The sequence below is a fragment of the Pelobates fuscus genome, chromosome 2 (genome assembly GCF_036172605.1).
Source record: "Pelobates fuscus isolate aPelFus1 chromosome 2, aPelFus1.pri, whole genome shotgun sequence".
Taxonomy (NCBI): Eukaryota; Metazoa; Chordata; class Amphibia; order Anura; family Pelobatidae; genus Pelobates; species Pelobates fuscus.
In genome coordinates, this window is record NC_086318.1 from 387,741,289 (window position 1) to 387,758,246 (window position 16,958).

The window sequence follows — 16,958 nt, forward strand, 5'->3', positions numbered from 1 at the left end:
CACTGGCGTATATACCCCGGTTGCAGGGGTCGCAGCTGCAACCGGGCCCGTCACTCCAGGGGGCCCGGCCGCCCTGCAGACCCCTGCGATCGAGTACCTGCCATCACCATTTGCGGCCCCGGCCCGCACGGCAAACAGCCGGGGCCGCCATCCAAGGGGCCCACCAGGTGGCCCATGCTGTCAGGTGACCCCAAAAAAGTGCCTCCAGGAACGGACCGCCCCCCCCAACCTCCCTTGCAATGCCACTGTGTCCCCCCGCCCTTTGTCAAAGGTAACAAAAGCGAAGGAAGAATAAACATGTCATATATCTGTTCCAGTTCTCAGTCAGATTCAATCAGATCCAAGCGTTCCTTTCTATAGGGAGAGAAATATACTCCTCTTCTCGGTTTATTATTATTTGGGGTCACAATGTTCACTGATCATCATATCACTTTTGTATTTTTTTATTTCTTTCTATTTAAGTTCCCTTGACTTTTTTAAAACTATTATATTTGTAATTCAAGTTAGGTCCTTCAATAGCCTTGTCGATCGCCTATTTGCCACATTGGTTTTATATTTCTGTGGCAAATAATTTCTAAACTGTAGCAATAGCCCAATGTAACAGCCAAGTGTTCTATAAATATATATAATGTTTACATCCACATTTCTGTGTGTTTTGTTTGTCTAAATTCCCCAAAGATTTAACCTTGTAAATGGGTCATCATTTCTACATCTCCAGTGAACCCAAACTAGCACCCATCCAGTAAAGGATGAAAATCTAACTTTGGGTCTTGGGTCTCATAGAAAGCAAGCTACAAGTTAAGGATTGGGATTCCCAGAGAATGTCAGATAAATGAACAGACTGCCCTTAGTTTCTCTATACTACTAGGTTACTCTCTATATGTTGTCCAGAATCTATTCTATACTGTGTTCTACCAACCATCAGCAAATGCACTTTATGTACTAGGAGGGAGGGATGAACGGATGGACTGATTATTTATATATACATATACAGCATGGGCTCGGCCCACACTCTCCCGTCTTGTACTTGCCTCAGTGCAGCTCTGTGCCTTACTATATATTTCCAGGAAAGCGCACTCAGGCGGACTTTGTGGTTAAGAAAATGTTCTTATTATTGTATACAAATAACACATATAGATCATCAACGTTTTAGTCCTATCATGGACTTTTCCCAAGGTCTTGAGAAAAGTCCATGATAGGACTGAAACGGGGATGATGTGTACATTATATATCTATTGCAAAAGAAGGGGGCCAAACTGATGGCACACATTATTATTTTTATCATATAATCATATATTTTGCTTATAAGGCAGCAGGTTGCTAATAATGATTAAACAAAAAGAGACAAATGAGGATAGGAATTCCAAATAATCCTGTCTGTTAGTGCCAGGAACTGTAAGCAGTGTAGAACATACCATTAAACCTGAGCACGTTAATAGTATGCAAATATATATCAATTAACTAAAAGTAAACTAATCTCCTTGGGTGGTCAAAGGAACGTTTTAGAGAGTAATCTAAGAATGACTTGTATCTTTAATCACCAAAGTGTCTTTGTACATGTTTTTCACAGGTGTCAACGATACCTATTTTGTTAGAACAATCCCAAACTGTGAGGTCTTGTTCTTGCAAAACATGGCGATTAGGTCAGGCAGATTTCAGGATGCAGGAGGGGACATACACAGAGTACTTCAGCTGATGGTCTGTTTGGGCATGTGAGGCTGTCACTCTCAGTAAGCCCGGCCACAAACTTTAGGGGTGGGAAGACCCAAACTTTTAAAAGGCGGGTCCGTCCGTCTGGGCAGGCTTTCTTCTTGCCTGCCCACATCCGTATCGGTTGTTGGAAAGACAATGTTGGCAGTTATGGCTTTTCCATAATTTCCTCAAGCCCACCGCTGAGATGGAAAGATGATTATTAGCAGATAATCTTGGTCATTGCCATACAGACTCCTAATTAGGCAACCTACACAACATACACAGTGCTATTCTACCTGTCACTAAGTGGAGCACAATTGTCCTATAGATTGGCAGCAATGAGACATATCTGTCTCAGCCTTCTCTGCTCTAGAGGGAGTTATAGTCCCCGTCAGCAGGGGACTGTATCTTTAATGATGTCTTTAATTCAGCCCACTCCCCATTACTGGTGTGTTGGTAGAGGAGCTGGGGAGTCAGTGACATTCCTTGTTTTCAGCTCCTTTCCTGGAATATTGGGAATCAAAGCTTAAATTTGGAGCAGGATTTTTGCCAAACACAGAGCACATTGTCATAGAAGAGTTAACGATTGAATAAAGTCACTTTCCGCGCTTGTTCAATATGTAATCTGGTACACTGGGTCGCCAACTTTAATAATGCCAGTTTGCTGTATTCTTACATATTGCCCAAACAAAGGGGACATTTTGAAGTTACCTTGGTCCAAGGGATTATGCAAGCGATAACTGGGGAAAAAGACAAAATGTTGTTAAAAATGCAAAAAAGGCCATGCAAAGGCAGTATGTGGGGTGGAGGGGTCAGCTGGTGAGAATTTGTTTAGTGTAAATGGAGCAATATAAAGTCACAGCAGCACTCCATAGATAATAAAGTCAGTCTTTATTGTAAAATTCAGAATGATAAAGAATTATCACACAATATAATGACATTAAAATTCATTATACATGACAAACAAAGTTATTAGCCAATGGAAGCAAAAAACAAAACAAAAAACAACAGGAAGAAATATTGTAGACAAATAAAAAATGTGATACTTATGAAACTGGTCAATGTATAGTGTTTCCTGAAGGAATATGCAGGAGGGCAAATATCCCAACATTGTGGCTCAGCAGCCTTTATCGGATCCCTGCCTCGTTTCCACTGAACGGATTGGTTCGGGTCGGTACGGTAAGCTATTTTGAGTGTTTCCATTATGAAAGTGGCCCATACCGCACCATTCCGGGTCCTGCTTCAGATGTAGGGCCATAGGAAATGGTACGGTACGGTTAGGGCAGCGCTACTATACAATCCATTGATTGGATGACACGCTAGGCATTCTTTCTAAACCCCGCATGGCCCCTGAAGGTCTGACTTGGAGTGGAAATGCTCACCTGAATAGGCTGGACCATTCTAAACCTTCCAAACTGTACCGACCCGAACCGATCCGCTCAGTGGAAACGAGGCATATAAAAAGGCTGCTGAGCTGAAACTTTGGGATATTTGAGATTGCTTATAAAGTATAATAAAGACTGTCATTTTATTTATGGAGTGCTGCTGTGGCTTTAGATTCATGTCTTACACTGATCTGAACACATTTGTGTTTTTGTGCAATTTAGTCTGGTCTTTTATACTTGGGTGCGGTTATATACTAATACTAGAGTGGGTTATTTAGTTAAATAAAGAGTTATTTCGTTTTGTGGGATATGGGAAGTGAAAAGAGACTTTACATTTATAACATTCATTAAATTAACCAAACTTGTAAACATGTATAAATCCAATCACAGTTAACTACAGTCCTCAGTAGAGGTAGGCATGGGATTAAGAGGGGTATATATTAATTGTCTTGTCCCCATAACATTTTTCCCTTTTGAGTTGAATGTATACCCCAAAAGTCAAGCCTGACATTGTTTGTTAATTTAGAGTAGGTTATGAGAGGGATCTTCTGTATCCAGACCTGGATTTATCCTTAAAATATTTTATCTCTAAATGAATAAGATAGAAATTTTTCAAGTGCCTTAAATAATTTGAAGAAATATTTGATAAGTGAAGACAGATGGTCATAGGAAGGAAAAATAGGATTTTAATCAAAAACAATATGTTCAGGCTAGAGCTTAGGTGATAATATATTTGATTGGATTAAGGGAAGGCTTTTTATGATAGTTTAACTAGGAGGAAAATAAACTGCAGCAAAAAGACCAAACTAATAATATAAACCTGGAGAAATGTGGTTATAAGTAACGTATGTACTAGCGGTTTAAATACCTGCGCATGGTCTCAAGAGGTTCTTTCATATCAATGACTCCAGTGTCGGGATTCACAGTGGTCAGTATACACCTATGGATCCCATTGAAAATGAAACATTTAGTGATAGATAACATTTCATATTTTCATATTAATGTGATATTACTACATACCTCCAAAGTGTCCCTATTTAGCAGGTACAGACCCTATTTTGAGCCCAAACCCCTCTGTCCCTCTTTTCTATCCTAATGTCCCTCTTTACTAGGAGCTCCATATTGTTGGTGTGTATAACAGAGCTCCATAGCAATAAAACTCATGGTAATGTGTATTTATACTAAATTTACTCTTGCCATTCTACTGAAACTGCTTGAAAGGAACCAGTGGTCTAATCACCAACAGTGGTCTACTGTAAGGAAAGAACTGAGATCGAGCCAATATACAAACTGGTACTCTGAAAACGGAAACTAATATGGATAGACAAAGAGTAGTGGGGACTCGGATATAATATGCTCTGATAATAGTGCCAGCTAAATTCAGGATGGAACCGTTAAATAGCTTCCAGACTAGCAACAAATATCAATAACTACTGAAAACTCAACAACTTTCCTCCCGTGCCTTCGAGGGCACGTATTCCTAGTCCCGCTGTGTACTAATATATCATGATCCCTGAATATATCATGAAAGAAAATTAGCATGATCGCATGACCTAATGATATATTAGTATACAGTTCTGATAGCACTACTTTAACACCTACTAAATCGGCTATATTAATAAAAGCTACAGGTCGTGATTGGAGTATATTACCTCGGTCCAATTGGGGATCTTTCTATCAAGTTGACAGAACAGCCACCTCGCTGACTTTAACCTCGTTAACTACTCTTATATTCTTTCATCCTGAAGTTAGCTGGCACTATTATCAGAGCATATTATATCCCAGTCCCTACTGGTACACTACTCTTTGTCTATCCATATTAGCTAACAGTGGTCTAGTTCTAAGGGATACTGCTCTTAACTAATTATTCTTGGCCATTTTGGCACTGTGGGCCAGCCGTATGTTCTTAAAAGTCTTCAAAACTTCGTACTTTGCAGTGTTTTTCTTGACAAGTGCACAGTCATTGACTGGCATAGTCATAACACTTACCCATCAATCCCCACTAAAACACGGACACCAACTTTTCTTATTGGAAAATATTAATCCACAGCTTTATTAAATTATTATGGAAAATTATAACAAAATAGGATCATTGCCAACTAAACCATAGGCATATTTAACCCCCCCCCCCCCCCCCCATACATAAATACCCCTGGCATTGACCCAACAATAACAATACATAACAAAATAAATAACATGACATATAGCACGGCCCTTCCAACAGCCCCATAACCAACTTATAGTAACTGTAGGGGTGCACCGAGATACCTCTACACCCCAGGTTCAAAAAACTGCCCATGAACTGAGAAAAGTCAAGCGTGCAGCTGCCAAGATGCCACTTGCCACCAGTTTGGCCATATTTTAGACCTGCAACATCACTGGAGTGCCCGAAAGCACAAGGTGTGCAATACTCAGAGACATGGCCAAGGTAAGAAAGGCTGAAAGACGACCACCACTGAACAAGACACACAAGCTGAAACGTCAAGACTGGGCCAAGAAATATCTCAAGACTGATTTTTCTAAGGTTTTATGGACTGATGAAATGAGAGTGAGTCTTGATGGGCCAGATGGATGGATTGGTAAAGGGCAGAGAGCTCCAGTCCGACTCAGACGCCAGCAAGGTGGAGGTGGAGTACTGGTTTGGGCTGGTATCCTCAAAGATGAGCTTGTGGGGCCTTTTCGGGTTGAGGATGGAGTCATGCTCAACTCCCAGTTTCTGGAAGACACCTTCTTCAAGCAGTAGTACAGGAAGAAGTCTGCATCCTTCAAGAAAAACATGATTTTCATGCAGGACAATGCTCCATCACACGCGTCCAAGTACTCCACAGCGTGGCTGGCAAGAAAGGGTATAAAAGAAGAAAATCTAATGACATGGCCTCCTTGTTCACCTGATCTGAACCCCATTGAGAACCTGTGGTCCATCATCAAATGTGAGATTTACAAGGAGGGAAAACAGTACACCTCTCTGAACAGTGTCTGGGAGGCTGTGGTTGCTGCTGCACGCAATGTTGATGGTGAACAGATCAAAACACTGACAGAATCCATGGATGGCAGGCTTTTGAGTGTCCTTGCAAAGAAAGGTGGCTATATTGGTCACTGATTTGTTTTTGTTATGTTTTTGAATGTCAGAAATGTATATTTGTGAATGTTGAGATGTTATATTGGTTTCACTGGTAAAAATAAATAATTGAAATGGGTATATATTTGTTTTTTGTTAAGTTGCCTAATAATTATGCACAGTAATAGTCACCTGCACACACAGATATCCCCCTAAAATAGCTATAACTAAAAACAAACTAAAAACTACTTCCAAAAATATTCAGCTTTGATATTAATGAGTTTTTTGGGTTCATTGAGAACATGGTTGTTGTTCAATAATAAAATTAATCCTCAAAAATACAACTTGCCTAATAATTCTGCACTCCCTGTATCCTTACGGCATCCATATATTATCCGCTGCTTTTTTCATACATGATTAAACATATGTCACCAAATATTTATGTATTCTGTATGATCACTGAGCAGAATCAAAATATTGGTATCTTTGAACAAATGAAACAGCCCGATAACAGGGTTTTCTATGAGAAGCTTGTGATTGGACAGCACAATGCCGCTTGTGACGTCAGATTTAGGAGGGCAATCTGCACCAGGAGCTTCAGGTAAGTTTTTACTTAAAAAAATTTTTTTCCAAGGGGGTGGGGACCTAATAGGAATGCCTAATAAGGCAATGTAAGCCTAAACAGGCTAATAGTGGTAAAAATTGGAGTATGCCTTTAAAGATTTTGCTGAATTAAAGGGACACTGTAGGCACCCAGGCTACTTCAGCTCAGTGTCCCTTTTGAACCTAGTGCTGCAATGTAAATCATTGCAGTTCCAAAGAACTGCAATGTTTACATTGCAGTACTAAGTCTGCCTAGAGGGCTTCCGGAATCCAAACGGACTTTAGGTCCGTTATCTGACGCTGGACATCCTCATGCTCTGCATGAGGACCTCCAGCGTCAGACTTTTCCCATAAGAAAGCATTAATTCAATGCTTTCCTACGGGGAGGTGTAATGTGCACAGCATTTGTCGCGCATGCGCACTAGACTTTGGTCGTCGCGGGATGGAGGAGGGGCGGAGCTTCGACCCAGTGCCGAGAGACATCAGCGCTAGGATAAGGGAAGTAAATAAAGTGTTTTTAACCCTTTATTTATTTATGGGGGTGGGGCGGCGCGAGGGAGGGGGGAGGCAGAGGGATCGTTAGTACCAGGAATACAGATTTGTATTCCTGGCACTACAGTATCCCTTTAATAAAATGTTTAAGAATCAACTTCTTGAATTTTGAGATTGATGTTGTAGTTCAACTTAATAAAACAACGCAAGGCTGCTTTGCTGGAGTTTAGCGCTGCAGCCGTATGATTTCACCATCAACTACCGCCCCCCGGAAACAGAATGGCAAGGCTTATGTAGAAAAATGGATTAGAAAAGTGTGAGCATCCCGGACATCCCAAGCCGATCTGTTGGCATCAGACTGTGTATGCCGACTTGTGGTTATGGGGGAGCTGTGTGGCGGACCTTGTAAAATTCCCTGGGGTTGCCCGAACATATCTCCAAGTTTCCCGAACTCCTGCATATCCCCCTGTTCGTGGACCAAACAAAATATGTGTGGTCCTCCTTTTTATTAGCATAGAACATACCACCCCTGGCTGTTAACCACAATTAAGCGATTAATTCAAGTGCTTTCCCATTTTGTCTCCTGCACACAGGCAGAAGTACTTGATCGTCGAGCACGTGGAACTTATTTTCGACTAAAGGATCTCGTGAACCCCGTCAAAGATTGTACCGCTGCCCGTCCAACTTCCCGACAAGCTAGATGAACGACGTACGGGAGCTAGGAAATACCGACTACGGGAGCATTGACTCCCTAAGAGCCAGGGGGAGCGTTCGTCGGTGTTCGCACGGGAAACCCCAAAAGAGACCAGCTGTTGCCCTCGATTCTCTGGAACTATTTTGGATCATCACCTCATGGCCGGCTGGTCAAAACTTTACCTGAATGGCGATTCCGTTCTACAAAATGGATCTGAGCACTATTTGGACAACTTGGGCGCTCAGATCTGGGCTATTTGGGGATATAAGATTTGTGTGATTCCTGTATATATTTTTTTAAATGTTTTTGTGGTAATTTGTGTAAAATTTTATAGATTCCTGTAAATAGGAGAAATTTAGTTAGCCTTCCATTGACTCAATTACCTCCTAGACACAGATGCCTGGGAGGGGTTTGTACTGTTTTCTATGGAGACCCAATACTGGGGGTCTGTGTATAAAAAGCAGAATGTGGCACAATAAACCTCAGTTGACTCCCAGATCTGTGTGTCGGCCAGTTACTGGGGGAAGGGCTATAATCACTGAACAGCGCTTTCTTCCAGCTCCAGAGAATTCCAGCGGAGATATCCGGTCTCAGGATTGCAGCTCCGCTAGAATTACCACTATCACATTTTTTCACAGCATTAAATACTTTTATTTTTAGGTTACAATGTATATCTGCATGTATAAACCCAGAAAGCACATGCTCAATTTTATACAGTTACAGTCCACTAACCTTGGGCATGGCATAACTCGCTTCAAGGTCACACTGGTCCCAATCTGCACTTCTTCCCATGAATCCTACATTTGAAAAGGAAAGAATAGTGTGTAAAGTTATAGAAGCTCATAGAAATAAGCTAGTCACACTCATTCACATTTCTTATATTAAAAGTCAATAAAATGATTCTAATTTATTTTTTAACTATATATTAAATGAATTCTGAATTAATAAATTACTATCTAATTGCAAAATTCACAAATTGTTATTTGAACTGATACTGTAATTCTGTGTGTTTTGTCTGTCTTTCTGTATATCTATTGTTGATGCACATGTGGAGGTTACCCTGAGAGTGCAAATTCCATAAATCAATTCAATGAGTGCAAAACATCTAAAAAAAATTCAATTCAGTGCAAAGTACCCAAATGTCAGATATTTTTCAAGCATCAAATTGCTTATGAAATGACCCAACATTTTAGGTCAGATTAAGAAATGTTTGTCTTTTTCTTTTTAGTTGTTAGGCTTACTTGTAAGAGCAAACATACACATGTAATAGAGTCCTAACCACAAAATCTCTGAAAGGGATTTAGGGGTAATTATTTCAGATGACTTAAAGGACCACTATATTGCCAAGAAAATAAGCTTGTTTTCCTGGCATTATAGGGTCATTAAGTCCACCCTCACCCTCAGGGGCCCCCTCCCGCTGGGCTGAAGGGCTTAGAACCCCTTCAGCCACTTACCTTTCTCCAGCGCCGGGCTCCCTCTGCGCTGGGGAACTCTCCACCCCCTGCCGACGTCAGCTCCGAATGCACATGCGCGGCAAGAGCCGTACGCGCATTCAAACCGCCCATAGGAAAGCATTACTCAATGCTTTCCTATGGTCGTCCAGCGTCTTCTCACTTTGATTTTCACAGTGAGAATCACGGAAGCGCCTCTAGCGGCTGTCAGTGAGACAGCCACTAGAGGCTGGATTAACCCTCAGTGAAACATAGCAGTTTCTCTGAAACTGCTATGCTTTCAGCTGCAGGGTTAAAACTAGAGGGACCTAGCACCCAGACCACTTCATTGAACTGAAGTGGTCTGGGTGCCTATAGTGGTCCTTTAAAGGTAGGCAGACAATGTAATAGAGCAGCAGGAAATGCTAGCAGAATGCTTGGTTGTATAGGGAGAGGTATTAGCAGTTGAAAGAGAGTAGTGCTCATGCCATTGTACAGAACACTGGTGAGACCTCACTTGGAGTATTGTACACAGTACTGGACACCCTAGCTCCGGAAGGATATTGATACTTTAGAGAGAGTTCAGAGAAGGGCTATTAAACTAGTTCATGGATTGCAGGATAAAACTTACAAGGAAAGGTTAAAGGATCTTAACATGTATAGCTTGGAGGAAAGACGAGACAGGGGGGGATCAACATAGTAAAGGAGGAGACTATATTTAAAAGAAGAAAAACTACCACAACAAGAGGACATAGTCTTAAATTAGAGGGGCAAAGATTTAAAATAATATCAGGAAGTATTACTTTACTGAGAAGGTAGTGGATGCATGGAGTAGCCTTCCAGTTGAAGTGGTAGAGGTAGTGGTATTTAGAAAATTGGGCAGACTAGATGGGCTGAATGGTTCTTATCTGCCGCCACATTCTATGTTTCTATACTATATTATCTTTATAATACACAACTTCACTTGAGCAACCTGCACTTTATTAATAATTCTTTGTAAAGTTGCTGCTTAACCCTTAGCCCCCGAACGCAAAGTCCCTCTAACCCGCAAAATAATTTTGTTTTCATACTTGATAGTAAAAAGGTTTTACACTCAAAAAACTTTCCCGGTAATGCTAGGCAGCTTTTCCCAATTGGGGTTTCAGCAAGAACAAAATTGGGGTTCCACCGCGATCTGTCCATCAGGTGGCCCATGTACTTAGGGCCACCCGATGGCTATTATCGCTGAACAAGGGCCCGGTAGGGTGCTGTGGCTCTTTAAGAGCCTTACCGAGCCCCTGTCCTATCGGCAGACTGGGAGGAAGTGAGAGCACTTCCTCCCAGCTTCATTAGAGAAACACAGAGACGCAAGAGGAATGTAGTGAGTGATGAGCAAGCTGGAGGCAGCAGCACACAGAGGCAAAGGAGTGGCTGGGTGTGAGCTGCTGCTGCTGCATGCTCACTCCCATCAGTCTCAGACAGGACCAGACCTCCAAGCAAGCCACCCTCCAGGACACCAAGGTAAGCAAACAGGAAGGTGACTGCAAATACAAACATTTTAACATGTATGTGTTTATGTATGTCAGATTGTGTGTGTATGTGCCAGTGTGTGGGGGTGCAAGTGTGTGTGTGCCCCAGAGTGTGTGTGTGTGTGTGTGTGTGTGTGTATCTGTGTGTCAGTGTGAATGTGTGTAAGTGCCAGTGTGTGTATCCATTTATCAGTGTGTCAGTGTGTATCTGTGTATCTGTGTATCTGTGTCGGTGTGTGTATCAGTGTGTGTGTCTGTGCATCAGTGTGTGCGCCAGTGTATGCATCTGTGCATCAGTGTGTGTCAGTGTGTATGTGCCATTGTGCCAGTGTGTGTATCTGTTTGTCAATGTGAATGTGTGTAAGTGCCAGTGTGTGTATCCATTTATCAGTGTGTCAGTGTGTCAGTGTGTATCTGTGTATCTGTGTCGGTGTGTGTATCAGTGTGTGTGTCTGTGCATCAGTGTGTGCGCCAGTGTATGCATCTGTGCATCAGTGTGTGTCAGTGTGTATGTGCCAATGTGCCAGTGTATGTATCTGTGTCAGTGTGTGTGTGTATGTGTGTGTGTAGGTGCCAGTGTGTGTTTCTCTGTGTAGCTGAGTTTGTGCATGTGCCAGTGTGTGTATTTGTGTATCAGTGTGTGCTTCTGAGTGTGTGTATGTAACCCTGTGAAGTTACACAGACTGCATTATCTGAAATGCCCAGTAGATGGCACATGGCCCCAGTATGTTGTTAATAAAACATTGAGCATTGATCACATGACTTGCTGAAATCAGTGGGAGGAGTGTGGCATCATCAGTTCCTGGGAGGTTTTCCTGCACAGCTCTGGGGAAGGAGGGCCTAAAAGGATTCTAGAAGGATGACAGGATGTATTCAGGGCCTATCTGACAGAAGTGGGAGATGTCTCCCTAGACCGACTGATGGAGGTCAGCCCTGTCCTAGGAAAAGAGTGTCGACGACTAGCCCTTGAAACAAAACCAGGGTTGTGCCACTATTCAGGAACAGAACCTGCATTTGTGAAGCCTGGTGAGACTAAAACCTTACGAGCCATAGCCTCAATGCACCATGAAATGTTGGGGGGAACTGGACAATACCTTATTGAGTCTCTGCCTGAAGAGGATCAGAAGAAGGGGTGGACTCTCATACCTGAGATAAAAGATTGGCGAAAAAGGTGGTGTCGGAGCTTTCCTGTGATGGTACAGAATGTAACCCCCACAGAAATCCGGATTGATCGTCATCAAACGATTGGTGCAATACACCTTTTAGATCAAGTTTCGTCCATCATGTCTGTGAGTGCAGAACAGAAGGATTATGTGAAAGCACCTTTAGATTTTGATCTAGAAGATTCTCCCCTACCACAGCAGTGGAAAGACAGCCTTCGTTCAAAACTGGCCACCCGAGAGGGAGTGTTCTCCAGAGCAGAGATGGACGTGGGGTGTTCTAAAAGTGCCACCCATGCTATAAGACTTGCTGATCCTACTCCCTTCAGAGAAAGGTCAAGAAGAATACCCCCTCGAGATGTGGAAGATGTCCGGGACATACTCCAACAGATGGAAGGAGCAGGCATCATCACAGAGTCCCGGAGCCCCTATGCCTCACCTATTGTGGTAGTGAGGAAAAAGAATGGTTCAGTTCGGCTATGTGTGGACTACCGTACTCTGAACAAGAGAACTGTGCCAGATCAGTACACTTTGCCCCGGATAGAGGATCTTCTGAACGCCCTATCTGGCAGCCAGTGGTTCAGTGTGCTTGACTTGAGGTCTGGATATTATCAGGTACCTATGAAGAAGGAGGATCAGGAAAAGACAGCTTTCATCTGCCCCTTGGGGTTCTTCCAGTTTACCAGAATGCCACAGGGAATCACAGGAGCTCCTGCTACTTTTCAGAGGCTGATGGAGAAAACTGTGGGGGATATGAATCCCAAAGAGTGTTTAGTGTATCTAGATGACCTAATTGTTTTCGGGAAGACACCAGAGGAGCATGAACAAAGATTGCTAAAGGTGTTGGATCGACTGCAAGCTGAAGGCCTGAAGCTATCAGTGGACAAATGCCGATTTGCCCAGAACTCTGTCACTTATGTGGGGCACATAGTCTCAGCTGAAGGAGTAGCCACAGATCCTGCTAAAATTGAAGCAGTGTTGAATTGGTCAAGACCAAATAACATCAGTGAGTTGCGGTCCTTTCTCGGATTCTGTGGTTACTACCGAAGGTTCGTGAAAGACTACTCAAAGATTGCTCGAGAGTTACATGACCTGCTGAAGATTACCTCTGACGTAAAGGGTGTTAAGGCACCATATCCTAAAGACCCCTTTGGAGAGAAATGGACTTCAGGATGTGAAGATGCTTTTCTGACACTGAAGAAGAGACTTACAGAAGCTCCTGTCTTAGCCTATGCAGACCCTGAGAAACCATATATCCTCCATGTGGATGCCAGCATGGAAGGCCTAGGGGGTGTACTGCACCAAAGTTATCCAGAAGGATTGAGGCCGGTGGCTTACATAAGTAGAAGTCTTACAGGTGCTGAGAAAAACTATCCAGTCCATAAATTGGAATTTCTGGCACTCAAGTGGGCCATCGTGGATAAGCTGCATGACTATTTGTATGGAGCAACATTCGAAGTAAGGACTGACAACAATCCACTTACCTACATCCAGACTACAGCTAAGCTGGATGCCACAGGACATAGGTGGTTGGCTGCCTTGTCAAGCTACAGTTTCCGCCTGAAGTACAAGCCTGGGCCCAAGAATATCAGCGCAGATGCCCTGTCCCGCAGACCTAGACTCCCTCCTCACCAAGAAGAAGAGGAGTGGGAAGAGATCCCTGGGCCGGGGGTAGGAGCCTTTTGTCAGATGTATGTGGTGGCCGAGAGTCAAGAAGAATTTGCCGAGCTAAGGGGGATAGACTCCATTAGCCACTCTCCAGAAGCTGTGCTTGAGGTGTTCCATGCTCCAGTCATGCTTCAACAGTGGCCCAGTATAATCACAGAAGACAAGAGGAAGGCTCAAGCGCAGGACTGGTATATTGGGATAGTTATCAGAGCAATAAAGACTGAGAATCCTAAATTGCTGACTTCTCTACCTGTGAGTCAAAGAGAATTATACCGAAGAGAATGGAGCCGACTACATCTCGAAGATGGAGTACTCTATAGGGTCGTGAAGTATCATGATCACCCCGATAGAAAACAATTGGTACTACCGCACAGATACCGTGGCATGGTCCTGAGAGCTCTCCACGATCAACATGGGCATCTCGGGGTGGACAAGACCTATGGCCTAGTACAAGATCGGTTCTATTGGCCTTGCATGAGGGAACATGTCGAGCAACATGTAAAGACATGCAGGAGGTGTATCCAGAGGAAGACCCTGCCTGTGAGAGCTGCCCTTATGGGTCATCTGAAAAGTGCGGGACCCATGGATCTTGTGTGCATGGACTATCTCTGCATTGAGAACGATACAGCGGGAATTGGAAATGTGCTGGTGGTAACGGACCATTTCACCAGATATGCTCAAGCCTTCCCCACTAAAGACCAAAAGGCTGTGACTGTAGCCAAAGTCCTTTAGCAGAAGTATTTTATTCACTATGGATTACCCAATCGGATACACTCTGATCAAGGTAGAGACTTTGAGAGTAAGTTGATCAAGGAGCTGTTGGGCATGTTGCAGGTGCAGAAGTCCAGAACCACACCTTATCATCCGGAGGGTGTCTAGCCAGAACGGTTCAATAGGACCCTCCTAGATATGCTAGGGACTCTCAAGCAAGTCGAGAAGCGGTCTTGGAGTAAACATGTGGAAGCCATGGTCCACGCATACAACTGTACAAGGCATGAATCTACAGGGTTCTCACCCTATTTCCTAATGTTCGGAAGAGAAGCTCGATTGTCGATAGATGTCCGTTTGGGAGTGTCTCCTGATGGAACAGATTCAACTTCACACTTTCAATATGTGAGGAACCTCAAACAAAACCTTCATCGGGCCTATGAGTTGGCCACCCAAGCAGCAGCAAAAATGGAAGAACGGAACAAAAGAAGATATGATGCTAAGGTGAGATATCGGGAGATTCAAGCAGGGGATAAAGTTCTTCTCCGGAATCTAGGTGTGCCTGGAAAACACAAACTGGCTGACAGATGGAAGGATACCCTGTGTCACAACTAGTAATGTGGTCCAGCACGCAGAACTTATGTAAACATATACATAAGTAAGAAAAGGAAAATAATAGGATAGAGCGTAAACCGGACCTTAGAATGGCCGGACTAATACGCTAGAGACAGAGAATGGTCAAAGGGAAAGCCGAGGTCAAGGAAGCCAGAAAATACTCAATACCGATAAAACAAGCCAAGTCAGGGAAACCAGAGATCAGAATAACCAGGGAAACGCCAAGGATCAGGATACCAGGAAATCAGAAACACAGAATCAGCACTTTCAGGAAACCAGGAAACTGAAACCACGACATGGCAAAGTAATGGGGAAAGCTAGGGGTTTAAATACCCCTCTCTAGGCTATGATTGGTCAGAGGGCGACCTCTGACCCCAAAACGTGCGTGTGCGTTGACGTCGTGACGTCACGCACACGTTGGTATAATTCTCGGGGGCGGGGCTAGCAATAGACGCGACCACGCGGTCGGCGCCATCTTGGATCTGGGCGCGATGCCCGGAAGAACTACGTGCGCGGTTCCCGGCTCGCCGACGAGCAGGTAAGCTCGTGTAGTCGGAGCGGTCGTGCCGGTCGGGCACGACCGTGAGGCTCGGCGGGCTGGTGACCGCAACAGTACCCCCCACTCGAAGACCGCGCACCGGGCGGGAAGGACCCGGCTTAAGAGGAAAGCGGTTGTGAAATGACCGAATAAGACGGGGCGCATGGACCCGGTCAGCAGGAACCCAACAACGTTCCTCGGGACCATAACCCTTCCAGTCAACGAGATAGGACAAGACACCTCTGGATAATTTGGAGTCCATGATAGAATGGACTTCGTATTCTTCTTGATCACCCACTACCAAGGGCGGAGGAGGAGTGGATACCCTGGTGTAGCGATTGCAAGTAAGGGGCTTGAGCAGAGACACATGGAAAGTATTCGCTATTCTCATATGAGCCGGTAGTGCCAAGGAATAGGTCACTGGATTAATACGTTGGGTAACTCGAAAGGGACCAATGTACCGAGGGGCAAATTTCATGGATGGGACCTTAAGCTTGATATGTCTTGTGGAGAGCCACACCCTGTCACCTGGAAGATAGACAGGATTAGCGCCCCGTTTCTTGTCAGCTTGGACCTTTGCTCGGAATGAGGCTTTTTGCAGAGCTGAATGGACGGAATCCCAGGTATCATGAATCGATTCTAAACGGGTGTTCAAAGCGGGGATATCTGTGTCTGAGAATGCAGAAGGTAAAACAGTGGGGTGATAACCCTGATTAACAAAGAATGGACTGTGATTAGAAGATTCATGAGTGGCATTGTTTCTGGCGAACTCAGCCATGGGTAAGAGCTCATACCAGTTAGATTGATTGGCATTTATAAAGCAACGTAAATAAGCTTCTAAAGACTGATTCGCCCTCTCTGCTGCTCCATTTGTTTGAGGGTGATATGCTGACGAAAAGGAGAGTTCGACGCCCAATTGTTTGCAAAAGGAACGCCAAAACCTAGAAACAAACTGGGTACCTCTGTCAGATACTATGTTTTTGGGTACACCGTGCAACCGAAAGATCTCTCTCAAGAATATTTGAACTAGATCTTGGGCAGATGGTAATTTTTTAAGTGGGATGAAATGTGCCATCTTCGTGAATCTATCAATAACCATAAGAACTGTATTAAACCCGTTAGAACTGGGTAGATCCACAATGAAATCCATGGCCAAGTGGGTCCATGGAGCACTAGGTATGGGCAGTGGTTGTAACAGTCCAGGAGGTGACCTAGGAGGAACTTTAGAAACGGCACATATTTGACATGCCCCAACATAATCTTTGATATCGTTTCTAAGAGCAGGCCACCAAAATCTCCTGGAGACGGCTGAGAGAGTTTTATGGACTCCAGGATGGCCCGCTGTGAGGTTGTCATGGAACAAATCTAGTACCTTCTTTCGAAACTGAGGTGACACATACAGTTTGT

At 43.8% G+C, this 16,958-nt stretch overlaps 1 protein-coding gene across 2 annotated transcripts in view; it reads right to left on the reverse strand.

The window, feature by feature from the left end:
• Positions 1 to 2,040: 2,040 nt before the first annotated feature.
• LOC134587443 (mitochondrial amidoxime reducing component 2-like) overlaps positions 2,041 to 16,958 on the reverse strand; it is a 43,078-nt gene continuing 28,160 nt past the window's right edge. For both annotated transcript variants that reach the window (XM_063443813.1, XM_063443812.1), the window contains 3 exons: positions 8,657 to 8,721; positions 3,946 to 4,017; positions 2,041 to 2,432 (listed from right to left, as the gene is read on the reverse strand). In XM_063443813.1, the coding sequence (XP_063299883.1) occupies positions 2,306 to 2,432; positions 3,946 to 4,017; positions 8,657 to 8,721 (264 nt within the window). In that variant the 3' untranslated portion in view covers positions 2,041 to 2,305. The remainder of the gene's footprint in view (positions 2,433 to 3,945; positions 4,018 to 8,656; positions 8,722 to 16,958) is intronic.